This window comes from Scatophagus argus, chromosome 3 (assembly GCF_020382885.2).
Source record: "Scatophagus argus isolate fScaArg1 chromosome 3, fScaArg1.pri, whole genome shotgun sequence".
NCBI classification, from domain to species: domain Eukaryota; kingdom Metazoa; phylum Chordata; class Actinopteri; family Scatophagidae; genus Scatophagus; species Scatophagus argus.
In genome coordinates, this window is record NC_058495.1 from 10564782 (window position 1) to 10583697 (window position 18916).

The 18916-nt window shown below is 42.4% G+C and overlaps 1 protein-coding gene across 1 annotated transcript in view; it reads left to right on the forward strand.

Moving 5' to 3' along the window:
- The first annotated feature begins 295 nt into the window (after window positions 1–295).
- The window catches only part of trim62.1 (tripartite motif containing 62, tandem duplicate 1), a 30913-nt gene continuing 12292 nt past the window's right edge, over window positions 296–18916 (forward strand). Inside the window, exons 1-2 of the mRNA XM_046383359.1 lie at window positions 296–479; window positions 1685–2240. Coding sequence (XP_046239315.1) covers window positions 1833–2240 — 408 coding nt within the window. The 5' untranslated portion in view covers window positions 296–479; window positions 1685–1832. The remainder of the gene's footprint in view (window positions 480–1684; window positions 2241–18916) is intronic.

Here is an 18916-nt window from a genome sequence, read left to right on the forward strand (position 1 = left end):
TCTGTCTCTTGGTTTATGTAAACGTCTCAGTTAACACTGGCAGTCCATTTTGTCACCAGTTCCTACACTTACTACATTTTAAATCAAACAGTCTCTTATCCGGATCCAGCTGGTGATGATGTACTGAAGTGTGTTTGTTTGTTGTAATCAAGGTAGCTAAGCAGCGATGCTAACAGGGAGAAAGAGGGGAGCTTAAATCTGAGCCATTCCATTGTTAGAGAGATAAAGATTTATATTGTCATTTTTAAGCCTCGTATTCACTCACCAAAACCCTGAAATTCATAAATTAAATATGAATATGCTTTAATTACTTTTTCAAACGTATTTCCGACTAAATGTAGCTTTATTGTAGATATTAAGTTTAATGTCACCCCCATCATTCAGTACAGTTGGTTGCATCTGTTGCCGCTGTGTGTTGCTCTCCTTCCTGAAAGACTCTTGCATTGAACCCGCTGAAGCAAGTAACTACGGAAAGGCTGGTGAGTGGAGGCTTTTATCTCAATCCTTACCCGTCCCTGCGTTTACGAATTGTCATTTTCAGCTATCTGCACCTATTCTGTGCTTCTCCTGAATCCACATTTTCAAACATGTAACTTGTTAAATTAGTGTTTCGCCCCTTTTTGGTGGGTCTTTGCCCCCTCTCATCTCCTCCTACTGTGGTTGGTAGTGTGGTGGTGCTGATCGGTTATGTTTACAAATCCAGTTTAGTAGCAAGGTGGATGAAGTAAACACTATGTATGTTAAGCTTTGGCACAGATGTCGGTACACAGTTTGTGGTGGGTGATGGAAAAAAAAAATGTAAAGCTCAATCCTCAAAGCTGTTGAACCCCTCTACATAGGGGATTTAATAGGACGCTTCCTCACACCGGGAAGACAGCAGCGGAGATAATACCGCTGCAGGTGTTTCCCTGTTAGTTTGACGCAGACGGTTAACTGTGGAAATCAACAAATCTTCAACAGTGTGAGGAGAAAGGGATGTAGCGAGGTGAAGGTGAAGTGTTTTTGTGAAAAGAATTAGGTTTGGACGTCTAATCAGATAGGGAGGAAGATAAGAAAGTGAAACTAGATTTTTATCTGCTCGCTTGTGAAAGCTAACTGAAATAACATTAAAACTGAGTTTAATGTCATGGCTCAGAAAGTGAGAGGTTTGAGGAACCGTAGGAGGTTCTGGCGGATGTCATTAGATTGTGCTGGTTTAAACGGTCATCTTCGGGTATATTAAATATCGTAATCTACCCAGAGCTCAAGGTAACACCGTTTTAGTTGTTCAGTGTGCCCAACAATTCAAAACCCAGAGATATTCAATTTATTATCGCAAAGGCTGAAAAGACTAAATACTCAGATTTGAGAAGGTGTAACCTGTTTGGTGTTTTACGTAAAAAAAAAAAGACTGTCAACGTTAATTGCGATTGATTTTCTGTATACTGGGTAATCAATTTGACAACTAATTGTTAAAATTCTATGTTCAAACCCGTGTTTAGACAATATTGACAGCTCCCTGAAATTTCTGCGCACAAAATTAGATATTAAATGGGTTCTCATTGAAGTCCATGTTGTTGTTGATTAACCAAAAGAATCTGCTCCTGTTAATAATTTCTATGTTATAGATTTTTTATCTCATGCGCTTGGTGTATAGTGAAAGATTTGTGACATTTTATTGTTGTTATTTTCCATACTTCAACAGAGACAATTAAGGTGAAATCCTGAGATTCCTGTAGAGCTTGTTGGTCAACTCCCACATGGCAGTGAACTACTCACCTGAAGATTAAATCAAGTATACTGCACTTCAGAGAATTGCCCTCTTAGATGCTGCTCAGTGTCTGTGTTTGCAAATGGCTTGCTGTCTGAAGGACGAGCTCCTCTGTTCCATCTGCCTCAGTATCTACCAGGACCCTGTCAGCTTTGGCTGTGAGCACTACTTCTGCAGAAAGTGCATCACAGAGCACTGGAGCAGGCAGGAGCCTCACGGAACACGGGATTGCCCTGAGTGCCGGAGAACCTTCACCGACCCTCTTCTCTCTCCGAGTCTCAAGTTGTCCAACATTGTGGAGCGCTACTCGGCCTTCCCGCTGGATGCCATCCTCAATGCTCAGAGGAGCTCCTACCCCTGCAAGGACCACGAGAAGGTCAAGCTCTTCTGCCTCACCGACAAAAGTCTGGTCTGTTTCTTCTGTGACGAGCCGGCACTACATGAGCAGCACCAAGTGACCACTATAGACGAAGCTTACGAGGAGATACAGGTCAGTTATAGCGCACACACACACACACACACACACACTCGGACAGTTCAATAGCAAGGGTGAAACTGACATTTTCGTAAAACCCATCAGCGATCTACATTCAGGCAGTTGTGCTCATTCGCCCTGCGGGAGCTGCCCTGACTGATGAGCCTCGTCCTCTGCTGCCACAGAGCAGCTCCACTGAAGCAGTTTGGGGATTTACTGCTTTGCTCAGGAGTACTTTTGGAACAGTTGGTCCTGAGGTCTGAAATATATCTAATTTACTTTTCCCTCCCTGATGCCCACATTACCTGATTCATTTGGTCTGTTCAGCTGGGTGTCATTTCATCTGAAGCCAAGCTTTTTTTGTTTGTTTGTTTTAGCGTACGCATAAATGTGCCCTGTGTTTCTTGATTTTACTGTACCTGCATTGGTTAATTTAAATTACAAAGTTAAATTCTGGAAATATTTCATTAAACATACAACACTGTTTTGATAGTTTTAAGGAATCATAGATGCAGTGTTTGTTGAAATGAAAGCAAGAAAATCTGGATCTAGAAGAGCTTCCTTACGACGTTTATGTTGGTGTGTCATGTGTGTTTACACTGACTCATATATTCCACATTAACAGGAAAGGTTTGAGCTTTTGGATAATTTTATTACCACAGAGACAAAATCCAATAACTGTAGAAAAGAGCTCCTAATCCCGTTCCTGCTTTACTCCACGCTCCAGTCGAATTTTGCATAGTCTTCCTCATATTTTAAGTCTGTAGTTGCTGAGGTAGATTTTCAGATCTCTTTTATGTAACATGACAGCATTTGGTTTCTGGTTTTCTTGGCAGACAGAAAGGTGAACTCTCTCAGAAACTGGTCGAAGTGCTCATGGTTAAAACTCAGTTATGCAGTTATGTCCACATGCCGTAGACTTTGTTACTTTAAGAGTCTGTCCTCGCTGCAGACTGTATCAATGGGATGGCCTCGGCCTTTGACTGTTCATTACCCTGACCCCTAACGCCCCTCTCAGAGTGTGTCTTTGGCATTGGCGAGCTCATTTAGCCTTCAGTTCTCTGAATCACTGAGAATGTGTAAATGCAGGCTGGAGCTGAATCATGGACAAATGAGACAAAACTGATGATGTCTGAATTTGTATTTGTCATAGGTTTTTTTTCAACGACACTAGATATGGCTAAAATTTACCCATGTGAGGATGATCAGCCTGCATCTGACATTTAAATTTATGTTTAAACCGAGAATATCTACTGCTTTGCTGAATGACAGCATCATTCTTCATCACACAGGACCTTCCTTACACTGTAATATATATTGCCTTTGTGTATTTGTAAATTGTTATCTTCTTCTGGTATCTTATTTCATTTTTCTATTTTATTGCTTTCTATTTTATTTTGGTGCTGACATGTGCACCAAAATAAATTCCTTGCATGTGTGCACTTGGTGAATAAAGTCTGATTTTGTCATGTCAAATTAAATATTCCTATCTGAACAAATCCAGTCTAATTATTAGACGTAATATTGATTTTTAGAATAACAGAATCTTTCATGTTTAATTTGGATTATGAGCAATCAAGTCCATTAAGGTGGCTGAGAGGAGAGAATTAAGAATTAAAACATGAACTAGAACATGTGTCCAATGAATTCAGTTAATAGGTAACATGTGAACATAGTGAGGTGGTTATTTGGGGAGCATAGAGCTACAGTTCTGTGTTCTGCATGAAATGTAATTAACAACACCGTGAACATCAGTGCTGTCCTCCTTAATTTCCAATCAGGCTCTGCACTGGAAGCCTGAGAAAGGTCAAAACTGTGTAATCTTGGAGCAGAAGTAATTAGGCCCAGCACAAGATGTTTCTCTTTTCTTGGATACCAGCTTGTCCCTCTGCTTGGAGCTCTTTACAAGGCGATCTGGCATTTTGTATTCTGGCAGGAGCTTTGGAGGCTTCCCAGATCTACAATACTGAAAGAGAGTATGAGTACACAGAGGCCCCAGTCGGAAAGCAACCATGTCCCACAAGCTTGGCATACTCATCTTTTCAGATGTACAAAAGGGGTTGTTTGTTTCTCAGTGTTCCATCCTTACAAGATAAACACAAACATCAGAACGAAGCAGCAGATGTGTCACATTCATTTGAGATCACAAAGTAAATTTTATGAGGAACGTGTCTCCTGTCACTGACTGAACCTTTTCTCATAATTTGTCATAGGATGGAGCCCATATAGGTAATACTCGCAAGTTTTGTTTGCATTGAGCAGACATGAGTTATCTGTCAGATGCAAACAAGTCTGTGACAGCTGTGCCTGAAGGCACAAACATCACTTTTAGCGTGAAGCTCAACAATGCTTAACCTAAGTGCCAAAACAGCATGGTGAGGGTGTGTTGAAGTGCAGCAGCAGTCAGCTCTAGAGTTTTGACTATGGGCCAGAGGGACGCATGCCGTGCCAGGTTGGTGGCCTCCTTTAACATGAACCTTAGAGTTTTTGTGGGGTGGGTTAGTTTGTAACGATGTGTTAGGTCATCATCCAAAGCTTGGCCTTTTTGTGTTGAATTGTTTGGCACTTTGGCACATGGGATTCCGAATTGGCTTAAACTGTTTCTGCTTCTGTGTTTCCATGTGTTTCTCAGTCCTCAGCCTCAAAGAGAAGAACATGTGTAGATCTCCTACTTAGAATTTGCAAATATTCTGTGAAGTCATGATTTTTTTTTTTTTTTTTAATTTCTGCTTTATTTAGGTAGTGACAGTTGAAAAGAGAGATGACAGGCAGGGAAAAGTGAAAAGGGGATGACATGCAGCAAAGGGCCTGGGCCGCTGCTGCATTGATTCTGCCTTTTACATGGCACCCACCCTTCCAGGTGAGCTACTGGGGCATCAGTGATTTTGTTCTCAGAGAAGCGAAAAGAAAAAAAACTACTCTTGTCTGAGTAATAATGTTTCACGATTACTGTCCGTTTTCCCAGCACTGTTTGCTTGTAGGTTACGTCATCCTCTCAGCTCATCTCTCGCTGGAGGCGCAGGGTGACGCAGACATGTCCTCCATCACCTTGCTGTTGTTAACCCAGCTACTGTCAGTCGTCAGAATATGGACAATTACTGTGTTTCACAATCAGAGCTTCAAGGAGTGCAAAATCAACCAACCCTTAGAGTGGGCCATATTGATGCAGTACAGAAACAACATGAAACATAGTGTGACATGGCCTGCAAATGCTGTGTGAGTTCTTTAGCCAACTAGTCAGTGAGACTGAATAATTAAACCCTTATTTTGGTGATATATGAAATGAAGAGCGCTCGAACTGTAAAAGTTGACGATGTGTATGTGTGCACTTGTGTTATGTCATGACACGGCCGCCTTAACTTTGTGATGGCAGAACATTTAGCTGGCTAGTGACAAGGGCAGCCCTTGGTTGGTCTGTGGCAAGCTGTAATCTCCTTAGCCTGGCATGTCACTCCGCTGACCTCAGGCCCTGAGTCTTGTTGCTGCGTTGAGAGCTTAACCTCCTGCTGATTTGCATATCCGCCCCCTTCCCCTTAAACTCTCCTACGTCCAGATCTGGACACAAACACATCGAGCACCTGACTGTTGCAGACGTTATGGCATACACATCTAGCATCCACCAAACTCATAATTGCTTGCCTGAACATACTCTTTTAAAATAATTGACGTTAAGGTAGAATTTAGGAGGATTTGTATGCAGCTCTGCCATTTACTTCAGGGAGTGGAGATTTCACAGGGAACTAATGCATTCTGATTAGGAGCCGTTTTATTCCACCAATCACATTAGAAGGCATTAAACACAATTTCAGTGTAATGCGCAAGAGCAGAAAGCACTGTTAGTGCAAAATTATCTCAGACTTCCTGAACTAAAACATTAAATGGAGCCACAATCAGCCCCAGAAATCTTCAGATTCTCGAATCCTTTGTTATTTTCCTGTGAATTCTTTTTCAATTGGCCTGTCGGTCTGTATTCATTAAATGAGGTTATGACCAAAGAGGCAGACATTCTCATCTACACCCGAGCCACATCCTTCACCCTGTAAAGTATGTGCTTTATACTCTGGGAAATTATGTTTTTTTTTTGGTTTTTTTTTTAAAGCAACATGGTTAATGGCAATGAGATTACTGTTACCCTCCCACAGTCATGCTGCACTTGGATTGCTGGCGCCATCTTAAATAGAGGTTGGCTGGATTGCTGTAACCCTGACTGGAGCTGGACGAAGCTGTGCACTTATTATCACACCACTGTGGCCTAAAGTTGGCTGTCAGCTCCTGCAGAAGACAGAGTGGAGGCCACAGCAGCCACTGCGCCTTAATTGTGATGATCGAGACTGTCACTTGGCTGTGTGCGACCACAGTGTTGCAGGGCTAGACAGACACATCTCGCTGTCTACTTGCCCCGGGGACAAGTTTCTGCTCCACTTGACAGCAGTGTAAGACCTGATAAGAAGGGAAACTAAGACTGCAGCTCCTGGTTATCCGTGCATATTTGGCAACTTAACTTTGTTCCAGGGTCTATAGCTGGTATAGAAGCAGGCTGCTGTACAGTGATGCTGGTCTTACTAAAGCCCACACAGCTGAAGAAGTAAATGATTACTGTGTGAGGTCTGTGTGAGTCACCCACTCAGACCTGCCAATCAAAGTGTCCAGATGCACCTGTGTGCTGTCTTTGATTAATCCCTTTTTATAAGTTTCTTCTCCTTTTTGAGGCCATAAGCACACAATTCCCATGTTTCCCATCTGCGGCGTCTGAAAAGGCGGAATGAGCGCCCTTTGAAGCGTTCCACCGGTGGTTTAAAAACAAGGCTGTCTTTCATTCTCCAAGTGTCAGAGCCCAGCTGAGAGCTCCGTCTCTCTCTCTTTCTCCCTGTCTCTCTGCCTGCCATCACCACGCATGGCCGTGCTGCTGCAGTAATGAGTCAGGCAATTTCAAGGGCACCCACGGCTGCCATCTCCCCTGTGGCTCACCTCAGTCTGCTCTCCTTTCCTCCAGCAGCTCTCTCTCTCTCTCTCTCTCTCTCTCTCTCTCTCTCTCTGCCTGTCTCGCTCTCTGTCTCTCTGTCTGTCTCCATCTCTGTCTTGCACACACTTTGTCTGTTGTTTCAGTCCTCCTGAGCTGTCTTCTCTCTCTGTCTCTTTGTTTCTCAGGTACTGTATGTGACTTTATTAAATGGCACAGGTCTTACTCAGTAACCGATTCTTTTGAGGAAGCTAGTTCCCAGCTAGTTCCCCTACACTGGTAATTTCCCACCACCCCCACACACACCCCACACCCCCCAAACAAGCGAGTTTGTCCAGCTTGACGGTCAGTGAGTTTGGTGTGGTAAAGACGCAGCGTTCATGTGGAAACGGAGCCATGGGGAAAGACAGAACAGTCATGTTCCATTAGAGGAGTGCTGGCATATCTCAGAGAGGCAGCAGCTTGTACTGCACTTATCACTGATACCACTGATGATGCTTGAGGCAGGACAGAGCCAGACTGCATGTTTACTTCAGCTCATGCTCTTGTTAGATTAGCAGATAAACAGCTGCACTGATTGGAGAAAGTAGAGCTGGTGCTACATCATCACACAGAACATTTTGTGTTGTTTAGATGATTACTTTGGCTCATACTTAACTTAAGTGAGGCAGATGCTGGTACATCTGTCGTGCATTAGAACTGTTTATGTGGGCTTTCTGCACAGAGCAGGTTGGTTGCAATCCACAGTATGTTTTAGAGAAAGTAAAAATGCCAGAAAATATTTGAACAGAATGCATTAAACACACAGTTGAAAGATGTTCAGTTGTGTTGCAGAGATGTCTACTGAAGTAAGCATGCTAACCAGCTACTGTGGTTTCAGCCCGTCCTGTCATGGCTAGTAATACCACTTACCTCAGCTGCGTATATGAGCAGCAAGTTTGCTAAGAGTTTCACAAGCTCCCTTAGTGTCTATTAACTAACCAAATTCACAAAGTGTCAACAAAATAAATATTCGTGTATATATTTTCCTTACTAAACAGAAAATTCCTGTTTCATCAAAGATTAGCTTGTTAAAACACAATTCTGAATTAAAATGAGACATAAATGAAAACTCACTAAAACTATCTTGATTTGTCTTTCCACAATCACCGCTTAAGCCTAAACTCATTGGACTGCCCATGTGTGGCCCATGTACATGGGATAAATAAAATTTGAGAAGCACCTCTCAGTACATTGCAGCCTCCAAACTGAAGAATCTGAAATGACCATGAAGTTGGATCAACATTTCTCTAAAACAGTTACTGCACTATCGATCATGCAGGTGGGATTTATTGCAGGACTGTTGTATAAGACTGTGTTAATTTTAGAAATTCACTGAGTAAACTGGCAACTAAGTGCATCTTTGCTTAGCAACATTATAAATTATACGACCTCAAAAATAGCCACCTCTGAAGAGGTGTGTACTGCAGAAATGTGTTTGCGTTTTCTGTAGCAGTACACAAACTCCCACGCATGACTGTCTCCCAATGATTCATTATGAGTGAATGCATTGTATCTGTTTTATTCATCAGTTGGACTTGTATCTGTCTGCCAATTAAAGCTGGAGGTCAAAGGGGTGCAGTGCGTGCTGTGGCTGTCCTGACTGGCCATGGAGGGAGAGAGGAAGGATCGCTGGAGGAGGAGAGATTTACTGGTCAGCTTAGATGAATGAAAGGGGAAGTGCTGTCCTTAAAGTTTTGCAGCTTAAAGTGAGGCTCAGTACTGAGCCCAGGCTTCCCTAATGAGAGGCAGATCAGCAGGGAGAGCTTCCTGCACACCAGTGTCACTGCTATAAAGGTTTCATCAAATGAAGAAGACCAGGAAGGGAAATATGTTGTATAAATAGTCACTCTGTCTGGGACTACTTTAAAGGTAGAAACACCTTTTTTAAAAGTGTTGAATATGAAATGAAAGTTTAAGATGGGTTTTGCAAAGAGACAATTACAGATCTTGGTAAACGTTAAAAATACATTAGAGGCGAGTGATCGCACGGCTGCTATTATTCAGGCTTCTCTGCCTTTTAGTTTTGTCTGTGTCAGTAGGATATTTGGGTGGATGTGAACTGCTGTACCGCTGCAGCCTTGAGACTCTGAGCCCTGTGTTGCTTGATTAGCTGGGGAATTAAGACAGATTATTGGCCATTGTTCTCAGGGGTCCAGGCAGGGCCGAACCAGGCTGTAATCTCTTGTGAAGCCCCGTCTCTGTTATTTGCTGCAGTTGATTTAATTAGACATGGTAGGAGTCCTCATTTACAGTGCAGCTTCCAATCAGCCAGATCTGACCCCCACTCCACCCCTGAGCTAACCAGTCACTGAGAGGGAGCGGGGGGGGGGGGGGGGGGGGGCTGAAGATGTTTACCTTTTTAAATGTCTCTTTTGTGCCAGATGAGAGAGTCGAGTCGCATTTCTGTTTGCCCACAGTCCTGTTGTTGTTGCCCTCAGCCCAGGTGTAGAGCAACAGAGATGATTGAGTGGCAACCACATGCTGGGAAAGCTCTCACATGCCCAGTCTAGTTTTAGTTTGTGACATTAGGGAAATGGCGTCAAATTAAACAACAGGGTTTTTTTCATTGAAAAATATTTGTGTAATTATCAGTCAAGAGGAAAAAAGCCCGTTAAATAATCACTTGTAGTGAATATGTGTAGAATGGAAAATGCTCAGTGAAAGCGAATAAAAGTTTTGCATGACTGCTCTGGCTTGGCCTGTATAATAATTGATATCCTCATTAGCTATTTTAACCACCATAACGCTGATGTTCCTTGTTAAATGTGAAGTATGGCCAGTTCAGGTTTCTCTGGCCCAGGTATTCTTAGAGCTTGTTTATATCCCACAATGCATTTAGTGTGCATCTGGGGTCAGGCTAATGAGTGAGGAGCAGCCAACTGTATTGTCTGTCCTCAACCCCTGGTTCCTGTACTCATCATCACTCTCAGTATGCACATTAACAGAGGCTTCCTGCTCCAGCAGCTGTTAGCAGTTTAGGCATTTAGCAGAAGCTCCTCTCCACTGTGACTTACAGTAACTGCGGCTGTAAAACAAGTGAGTATTTGTCAAGCATTAAAGGTGTAAACTGTCAGAGAGCTTAGAGGGCTGTGAAAAGTGTTGCAGCTTTAACCGGGAAGAAATCAAGTGAGAACATTCATCTGAATGATGAGCGCTCACATGTCGCGAAGTGACTGACAGAGAAACTCCTCTTTTGAAATACAAAGTTATGACATTTTTTTTTTTTAAATCAAAAGCTCATTTCACCTTTTCTGACATGTCTTGGTGGTGTTTTTTATTTTTTATAAAAAGACACAGGTTAAAACAGAGGCAGGTGTCTTTAGGAGTGTTTGTTTTATTGACTCTGTCTCTCAAAAAATAAATAACCTTCTCAGCATCTCTTTAAGCTAATCCATATGACACTTTGACAGTGTATAGTTTACTCTAATTTTGAGCAAAGTTTGTGTCTGCAGCTTTCCACAATGGAAAATTGCAGTGTCTGGCTGAAGCAGGTGAGACCAACACAACTTAAAAGTGTTGGTTGGCGTTGACTGTTTATACTGTTGCAATTATTGTGTGTAAGTAAGTGTATTGATTAATAATTGACTCTGTATTGTTAATTTTGAGTGTTTTGTTGGCACAGAGCACAGGAGTTATCTTGTATGCAGCCTTGACTTCCCTGTAATTAGGAGTAAAACAGATGTTCTTGAGGGCTGATCTTAAGCTTATTCTGTGTATAAAGTTTTGGAAACCTGATGAAGATCTGTGTGGGTTGAACTGGTCAGTATTGTTCAAACAAGGCTTGCATTCACTCTAAACAGATTGGGGGTTTTTTTCCCACTGTGCTAAAGCCTGAATTTCTTTTCATTTTCTTTATATGATGAGCTGGGCTACAATATGTAAATTGTTGGAAATTGTCAGGGGGTTTAATAAAATGCAGTCGTGACTGAAGGCTGTGGTTAAAAATTCATGGATCTGTGCTTTCAGTGTATGCAGTCTGATATTTTACAGTGTGATGTGTCAAAAGAGGTGTGCATCCCAAATATTTATTTGATTTCAGGGGACTGAGTGAAAGAGAAGCAGGCACACACTTTATTTGGTCAGATAGAGCTGCTGGCGAGCTGTAGCCGTCATGTCTGTGTAGTGCATACACAAAAGCTAACACAGAATAGCTTCCAGCTGCACCCATGCCGCCAAGACCAAGTAGAGGCAAACAAATCTGTTCGTTATCCCTGCGGTGTTTGTGACGTGCTGGCTGGCATGCAAACATATCGTGTTTTTTCACAAGGTGATTTATGTGCCTGATACGTATGACGTATGATGGTTTTATATTAACAGCATGCTGACTATTAGAGGTTTCACTAATCCTAAGAAGCTTTTTCTAAAAGATGACACAAGCTCATATTTGGCTGTGATGAAAATCTGCTGGCAGTCAGACATATCCGGGGGTCATTTTCAGGGTGTGTTTGTCCAGCGTGACCACAGAGTAAAGTCACTGCACAGAAGGAAAGAAAAAATTCAGTTCTTCAGAGCTGTGTCGTTAAGCCTGCATCAGAGTTTGCATCTGTTTGTTTCAGCCTCTAATTATACCTCTTTAAACCAGTCTGGCTATTTGGACTCTCTGGACTCTTTTCTCTGTAAACTAGGAAAGGTTACACTTGCCAGTTAACCTAACCTGCCCGTCTTTGGACTGTGAGAGAGAGAGAGCATTGTATTTCAGCGTACAGTTTTGTTCATGTCCATAAAATTCACCAACTCTCTCTTCTGCAGAAACCTTCCTCGAACTTGTAGCTTTAATCTCAGCTCTCTGAAAACATCTACCCTGTTGATTCCTCTCTGTCCTGCTGTTAGTGCAGACGTGTCTGAACTCACCACAGCCTCTACACTTGTCTGTGGACTTGGCTCTTCTGTTTAGCTGGGACATTTAACCTATGATGATCTAAGGCTTTGGGGAAATGCTTTTCCTTAAATGTTTAAAAAAAGAAAATAAATATATTTATCTTTCATATTGAATAGAACCAGGAAGATCTAGCTTGTCTTTATTTCTCTGTTCACAAAAATCAGAAAAGGACTGAAAAGTTTTAAGTTTGGTTGCTGCACAGCCAGATGGAGCTTAGCTTTCTTTTCAGCTAATTATAGATATTGGTGATTCATGGGAGCTTGTGGTTTGTTTCTGTGTGATCTCACAGGCTTAAAGTCAATTTTTTTTATATATGTTAATGTGTTTTTTCTTTCATCAGTTGCCTGTGATGATTTATAACCCCCTATCAGATTAGCATCTCACTCTCGACAGAATTGATTGATAGCTCTTCAGAGATGAGTTCAAAACGACTGTGTTGTGGAATTTCACGTTAGCCCCGAAAGCATTTAAACTGGCTGTGTGTCAAATAGATTTCGGCTGTGAAGACTGTATGTATATCTTGGAGTTATTATTTGAACAGTTCTGCAAAATCTAGTTCTGTTCAGCAGTCAGGAGAAAACAGCCTCGGGACTAATGGCAAAGCATTGAGCAGCTTCTGGGACGCTGGTGGCGCTTTACAAGCAGCAGATTTGCTCTTATCGCTCAACACTTCTCAGATTTCCACTCCTGTGCCAAAGCCGAACCCTCTGTTCATCTTAAACAGCCTGTCCTCCGCAGTGTGGATGATCAAACTTAACACTGATGGCTTTCAGTTTGTCTCTCCTAAAAGCCTCAGACATCAGCCTGCTCTGTTGCCTTGCTAACACCCCCCCCCCCCTTCCACACACGCACGCACGCACGCACACACCACTCTCTCAGTTTAGTGTGTCGTGAATCTGTTTCATTTTGTGGATAGAGATATTAAAAGTGACATGCAGAGTTGTGTGTTTTTTTTGTTTTTTTCTTTTCTTCTTAGCTATTCATGTTGTTCGGGGTAATAAATTTGCATAGTCTGTGCCCTTCTTCGCTCCAGGAAGTGGAGCAGCAGCCTCTGAGCATTCATCATTTACATGACGTGCCCTATATTCAGAGGACAGGAGGGGGGGCCGCCAGCATCAGCGCTTCTACTCCATCCCCACTGCTTTTACCAAATGTTGCCTGTAAAATGGAAGTGGATGTGGGGATCATTTGTGGTGCTCAGACCCAGGATCAGTCACAGCAGACCTGTTTCATCTGTCAAAGAATTGTTCTTATGCAGACATTTCTGTCAAACATTGGACAATTGGGCTGAAACTGTAGTAGATGGACTTTCTAAGTGCTCAGTAACAAGGCTATGCGATGACTTTACTTCTCTCTTGACTTGCTGAAACTAAGTTTATTTTAGGGCTGCCACGATTAGTCAATGAATCAATTAGATGAATGAAAGAAAATTATCTGCCAATTATTTTGAATCAATGAGCCAGTCATTTTTCAAACAAACAGTCCATACACTGTTGGTTGAGCAAAAGAAGCTATTTGAAGATGGCAATATGGACTCTACTAAGCTCTGAGTATATATAAATTAACAAAAAAGTAACAAAACGATTGATTTATCTGTAAGTCCTTTGTCATTTAAATCACATCACACATTTAATATTTTTAGATTTTTGTTAGACAAAAGAAACAATTTCACCCTCGGATCTGTAGGAATTGTTATAATGTTGTGTTTCCTGTACTATTTTCTTGCATTTTATAAACAAAACAATGATTTCACGCAGGACATAAACTCGTATTTTCATTATCTGTTAATTTGTTTATTTTGTCTATTAATTATTTAAGTTGTTTAATCTCTAAATTGCCATCATAAGTGCAGAGCCCAAAGTGACGTCTTCATCAACAGTCAGAAACAATTTTTTTTATTACATTACATTTATGAAAATGTAATCAATAGCAAACAAATAACTGTTGCACCCCTAATAAAACTCCAACTGCCAAACAAGACATCCATTGTAAATGCAGGCATATGAGAAGCACGCAGCACAGGCCTGTCCTGTTTAGACAGTTAAGCAGCACCTCAGCCTGTCCGCTGAAGTGGACGTGCACTGCCCGCACAGTGTACAGCCTGTTCTTGTCTCGGGCCGCCTCTGTCCCACTTGGACAGATGTTGGAGGTGCATAGCGTGTCTCTGTCCTGCAGCTTTCTGAGCCATTCCTGCGCAGTCAGCTCAGCTGGCCCCTGCCTGCTCCGCTGGCTGAGCTCAGGCTGCAGGGACACGCTCGTCCCCCTGGAGAGGCTGCAGGCTCTGCTGATGCTAGAGGAAACAAGGCTGTGGGACGGAAGGCGCAGCTTGAGCTCAATTTGATGTCTTGGAACAAATACACCGGAGTTTGCAGCTTGAGACAGCACTTTTGTTGTTCTGCTTTGTGTTTCTTTTCCCAAGTTTTTGTTTTCGGTTGGCAGCAGGGGCCGGAGGGGGGGCAGCCTTCACATCAGACAGACAGGTGAAACATTCTTATGATTGGCCTCAAATCATTTGGCCCAGTGTTAATCATGACTTTGCGCAAAGCTCAAATAAACACTCCGTCGGCATATCCATGAATGAAACGATGACATGTATGATATATAAAGACACATTTTGAATGGCTGTGTGCTTACACAGTGCGTTGTATTCCCAGAGCTCCCTGGTCTGCATTTTGTTATTGCACTGAATTGCTATTCTTGTGAGGGAAATGTACAAACCTATTTTAAAAATCCTGCACGTCAGAACACAAAGCTCACATCACAGTATTTCTGTGGTCGTGACATCTGCATCTTGCTGCTGTTTGCTCGTGGAGAACTGCTGTTAGCTCTTTCTCTGCTGCCTGTGTCAGTGTCTTCAGGCTGCACTCGGTTTGGCACTGAGTGCTGTGAAAGGGTCCTCGCACTGTGAGGACAGGACCACGCACAGGCTAGTCGCTTGTCATCATGTTTCACCGGGACAACCTGCCGATGAGAAGGCCTGCATAGCACGCTGTTGGTTTTATTTATGAAATTGGAAAACACAGGACTTTGTAGAATTCCACTTACTAGCAGATTATTTATCTTAGCTCTCCTCTGTTTGCTGATTTGTTTGCTCTCCATTTCTGCTTGATGTTGCTATGTCTACACTCAGCTGAATCTAGTAATGATGTGAGCGTCCATGTTTCATCTTTCCACTTGCTTGCTGTTTTACTAAATTTTTTTTTCCTGCAGCCAGGAATCACACAATTTCCACATGAGGGTGAGCAGAAATGAATATTTTTGCCCCACAGCAAACAACATACCTTATTGCCATGTCATATGGACTGATCACACTGGAGTTACACTGATGCTTTCATCATCACATCAGCCGCAACAAACCAGAGCCAAGCCGGTAAATGCACCCGACTTTGACTGAGCTGAACCCATCGCTCTGTCTGCCTGTACAGCTACTGGGTGTGGGTGCACAGCGTGTGCTGCTTCCCTTGTAATATCCAAGCCGCTTACCTTGAACTCGCAGTATGTCGCTGTCACTGTGACTCTGTAACAGGCGCGGGCGACATATTCCGCTCCCGGTCCGCGTTGAATTACAATGTGCCCATAAAGCTTGCTGTCTGACTGTAACGACTGCAATGTGTTCACTGCTTTGCCATCGGCTGACGTCCTGTTTACCCACCATGTCTGCTACCTGACAGAATTACACTCTCAGCTAGATGAAGGTCATGCCAAACTGTCCTTGTGAAAATCACTTGAAGTACATCAAGGTGTTGTGGGCTCTGCTGGGCTTTGCTCTGTTTAACGATGAACAGATGAAAGCCTGTAGTTGTAGTTGTCTAAGTTGTATGTTGGCTCTGTATTCTGTATGTCTTTCACTTTATTTTTATTTCCTGTCATAGGTGCATGTGGATGAAATCACTGAAAGCTGGTCCTGTCTGTGTGTGAGAGGAAGTTCTCCACCCTGTAGGCTTTTTATTATTCATGCTGTGACACTGCATGTTGTTTTGTTCGCCTCTTCATCGGGGCTGGCAGTTTGAAGCCAAATGACGCTCTTCAAATCCTGAACAAGCTGCTGAATGTAATCAAGCTCGCAGCTGTAGGGAAAGTTTGAGGAGTTTTCAGCTCTGCCGTGCACATTTTTGAAGAAACATGCACAGCTTTTCATTTTGTTCATTTATTTCCTTGTAAATATCTACCAGAGCTGTGAACCTGACAAGAGAGGGAGAGGGAAAAGGGAATGACAGCAGGATGAAATGAGTTTGCGATTTATAATCCCCCAGCCGTGACCCCCATTTCCTGCATCCTGACATCCTGGGGAAATGTCATGTCAGACTTGTGTTGTCCAGATGCGACGGACGGGAGAGACGCCTCCACACATTTACGTGCTGTGTACACACTTAAACTTCCCTGTCAGAGTCTCTGCTGATACCACCGTTCATTCACCTGCCTTTTTTGTTTTGTTTTGTCACGTAATAATTGCTTGCTTGCTAACATGTACACTCTCCCTCTAGACCACCAGTGAATCTCACCCTTATTACCCATGTGTAGTATAACGGACACTACAGCTGCGGCTTTTTCTCCGTTTCTCCTGGAAATGTCATGACAGAAAATCTCCATCTGTAGGATAGTCAAAGGACAGTTTTTGCTTCCAGGAAGATTAACAAGGATTATGTAATTGCACGTAAAATGATTTCATTAAGGTTGATTTTTCTCTCTCTCTTTCTAAAATGCAGCATTGCCTGCTTAAATTCAGCTAAAGTACCTCATGTGTTCTCCCTTGTGTTTAATGTTAGTGTCAAGTTCTGTTTAGTAGCAGGAACAGGGGACCAGTTTGGTACACACTGTACTGCAGAGGGTGATGCTAAAACTTCCAGTCAACTTGAATCCAAAACTTTATCAAAAGAAAAACATTCTGCAGATGATTTGCAGTTTTTGGAGATGGCATGACTTTGTGTTGATGCACCCATCTGTTGGGGTGACGGTGGCAACAGTTAAAGGCTCTCTCCTGTGACCAGTCAGTCAGTCAGTGCACTGCAGCAGAGTGGAGGAGCACGTTTTCTCTGCCAGTCTGTCAGTGTTAGTCTATCTCAGTGTGTGGGAGCGGCCTTTGACCTGCTGCAGACAAGCATGTAGCAATGAGGCGGAGATCCTGCTGAGCCTGCCGCACTCCTATCATTAGCATGGAGAGTCACGCTCCCGCACTGCACCAGCCATTGTTGTCTACCGTTTCTGTCCTTTTAGATGAAACCTGCGTCATCTTCAACAAGCCACATCTGCTTGTTTTTAATTTAGCAGCTAATGATGGAGGTCATGGACTTTCTAATACATTATTTGGTGTATTGATGCATGACTTATGTACCACTGCCTTATGCTACCTTTTCCCCTTGTCGAATAGATGTTTAAGTCATTATGTATTTTTCCTGTCAGTGGAGATCCATTCTGGCATTTATTTCAGCCCGCTAGTGGAGTGATGGGTGTTTTCTTTGCCTCGCTAAGCTGACATTTCCATTTGGAGGATTTTTGCTGCAGTAGATGTTCCGGGGAGGTGACACTTTTGTGGATCACAGAGAAGGTGGCGCACAGGTTATATGAGCAAAGAGACCAGCGGCAGGGGTGGCTTAATGGAGGGGCTGCAATAAATGAGGCTTGTGCCAGCTTGTTTCCTTTGATAAAAATTGCCGGAGCACATGAAATGATGCCATTTTTGACTGCAACACGTATATTGTATCATTTTATATACCGTACAAGGCTTTTGTCCAGTGCACAGTTTGTGTGTTTGTGTTTCAGTTGTAGCTGTGTTGTGTAGAATTGTTTATACTTCAGGCCCATTTGTGTATTTACATTTGATTGTAATGGTGTGATGCCCCTTTTTTATATGTAAAATTGAGTTTATCAGCTCCCAGCTTCTGTTCATGAGCAGAAGAACATACATTCTCTATGGTTAACTATTTTTAACATCAAAAATACTTTTTAGTAGTCCTTTAAGGCTAAGTTTAAGGTTTGAATAATCAGGTCTGATTTTTAAAGTCAGGTCCATGATGCGGTGTATTTTTGTACCCTTATGTACCCTTTACCTGATTAATAACATATTTTATATGTTATTGTTCATTGTAGTACCAGGAGTTAGTACCTCCTCCTTATAGCTGTGGATGCTTTTCTGTACAAGTAGTGGAGTATTACTCTTGCAGTGCTCTGTTTTAGGCTTGTTTGCATGAGAATGAGAAATAAAATGATTAAAAATAGTATCTTCTTGTACAAACACATCTCAAACAATATCATATCAGTATGGTCACCATAACGTCAAAATCCTGATTTGTCCGGTCCTTTGGTTTATGAGCAAATACTTGCAGAACTAATGATATTCCCATCAACCTCAGCTGTATTTTGTGTATTGTGCTAATCACTAAAAGTTGGCATGATAAAATGCAAAAATGAGATGATGAACATGTTACATTAGCATTTAGCTCCAAGCACCACTTTGCATACTGCCTCACAGAGCTGCTATAACATGGCTGTGGTATCTTTGTGTTGTTTCAGTACAAAATGTAAAAAATGTAAATTCTGTCCTCTTTCAAACTCATATTATAACACATCGTCCGTCCCAAAAAGTTTTAATTTTCACAGGGGCCAACATGTATCCTGTCAACAGATTCAAATTTTTGAGGGAGGCAGTGAATTTCACTCTCTCAACCACCTCATTCCACGTTATTTGCTCAGTATGAAAACACAAGCAGACTACTAACTAATCAAATGCCGACTTCTGCCTTAAGTCTTGTACCTGCAGTTCTTTGCACATTTGAATGAATGAGTCTCCACTTAAGGGGGGGCGCCTGCCGA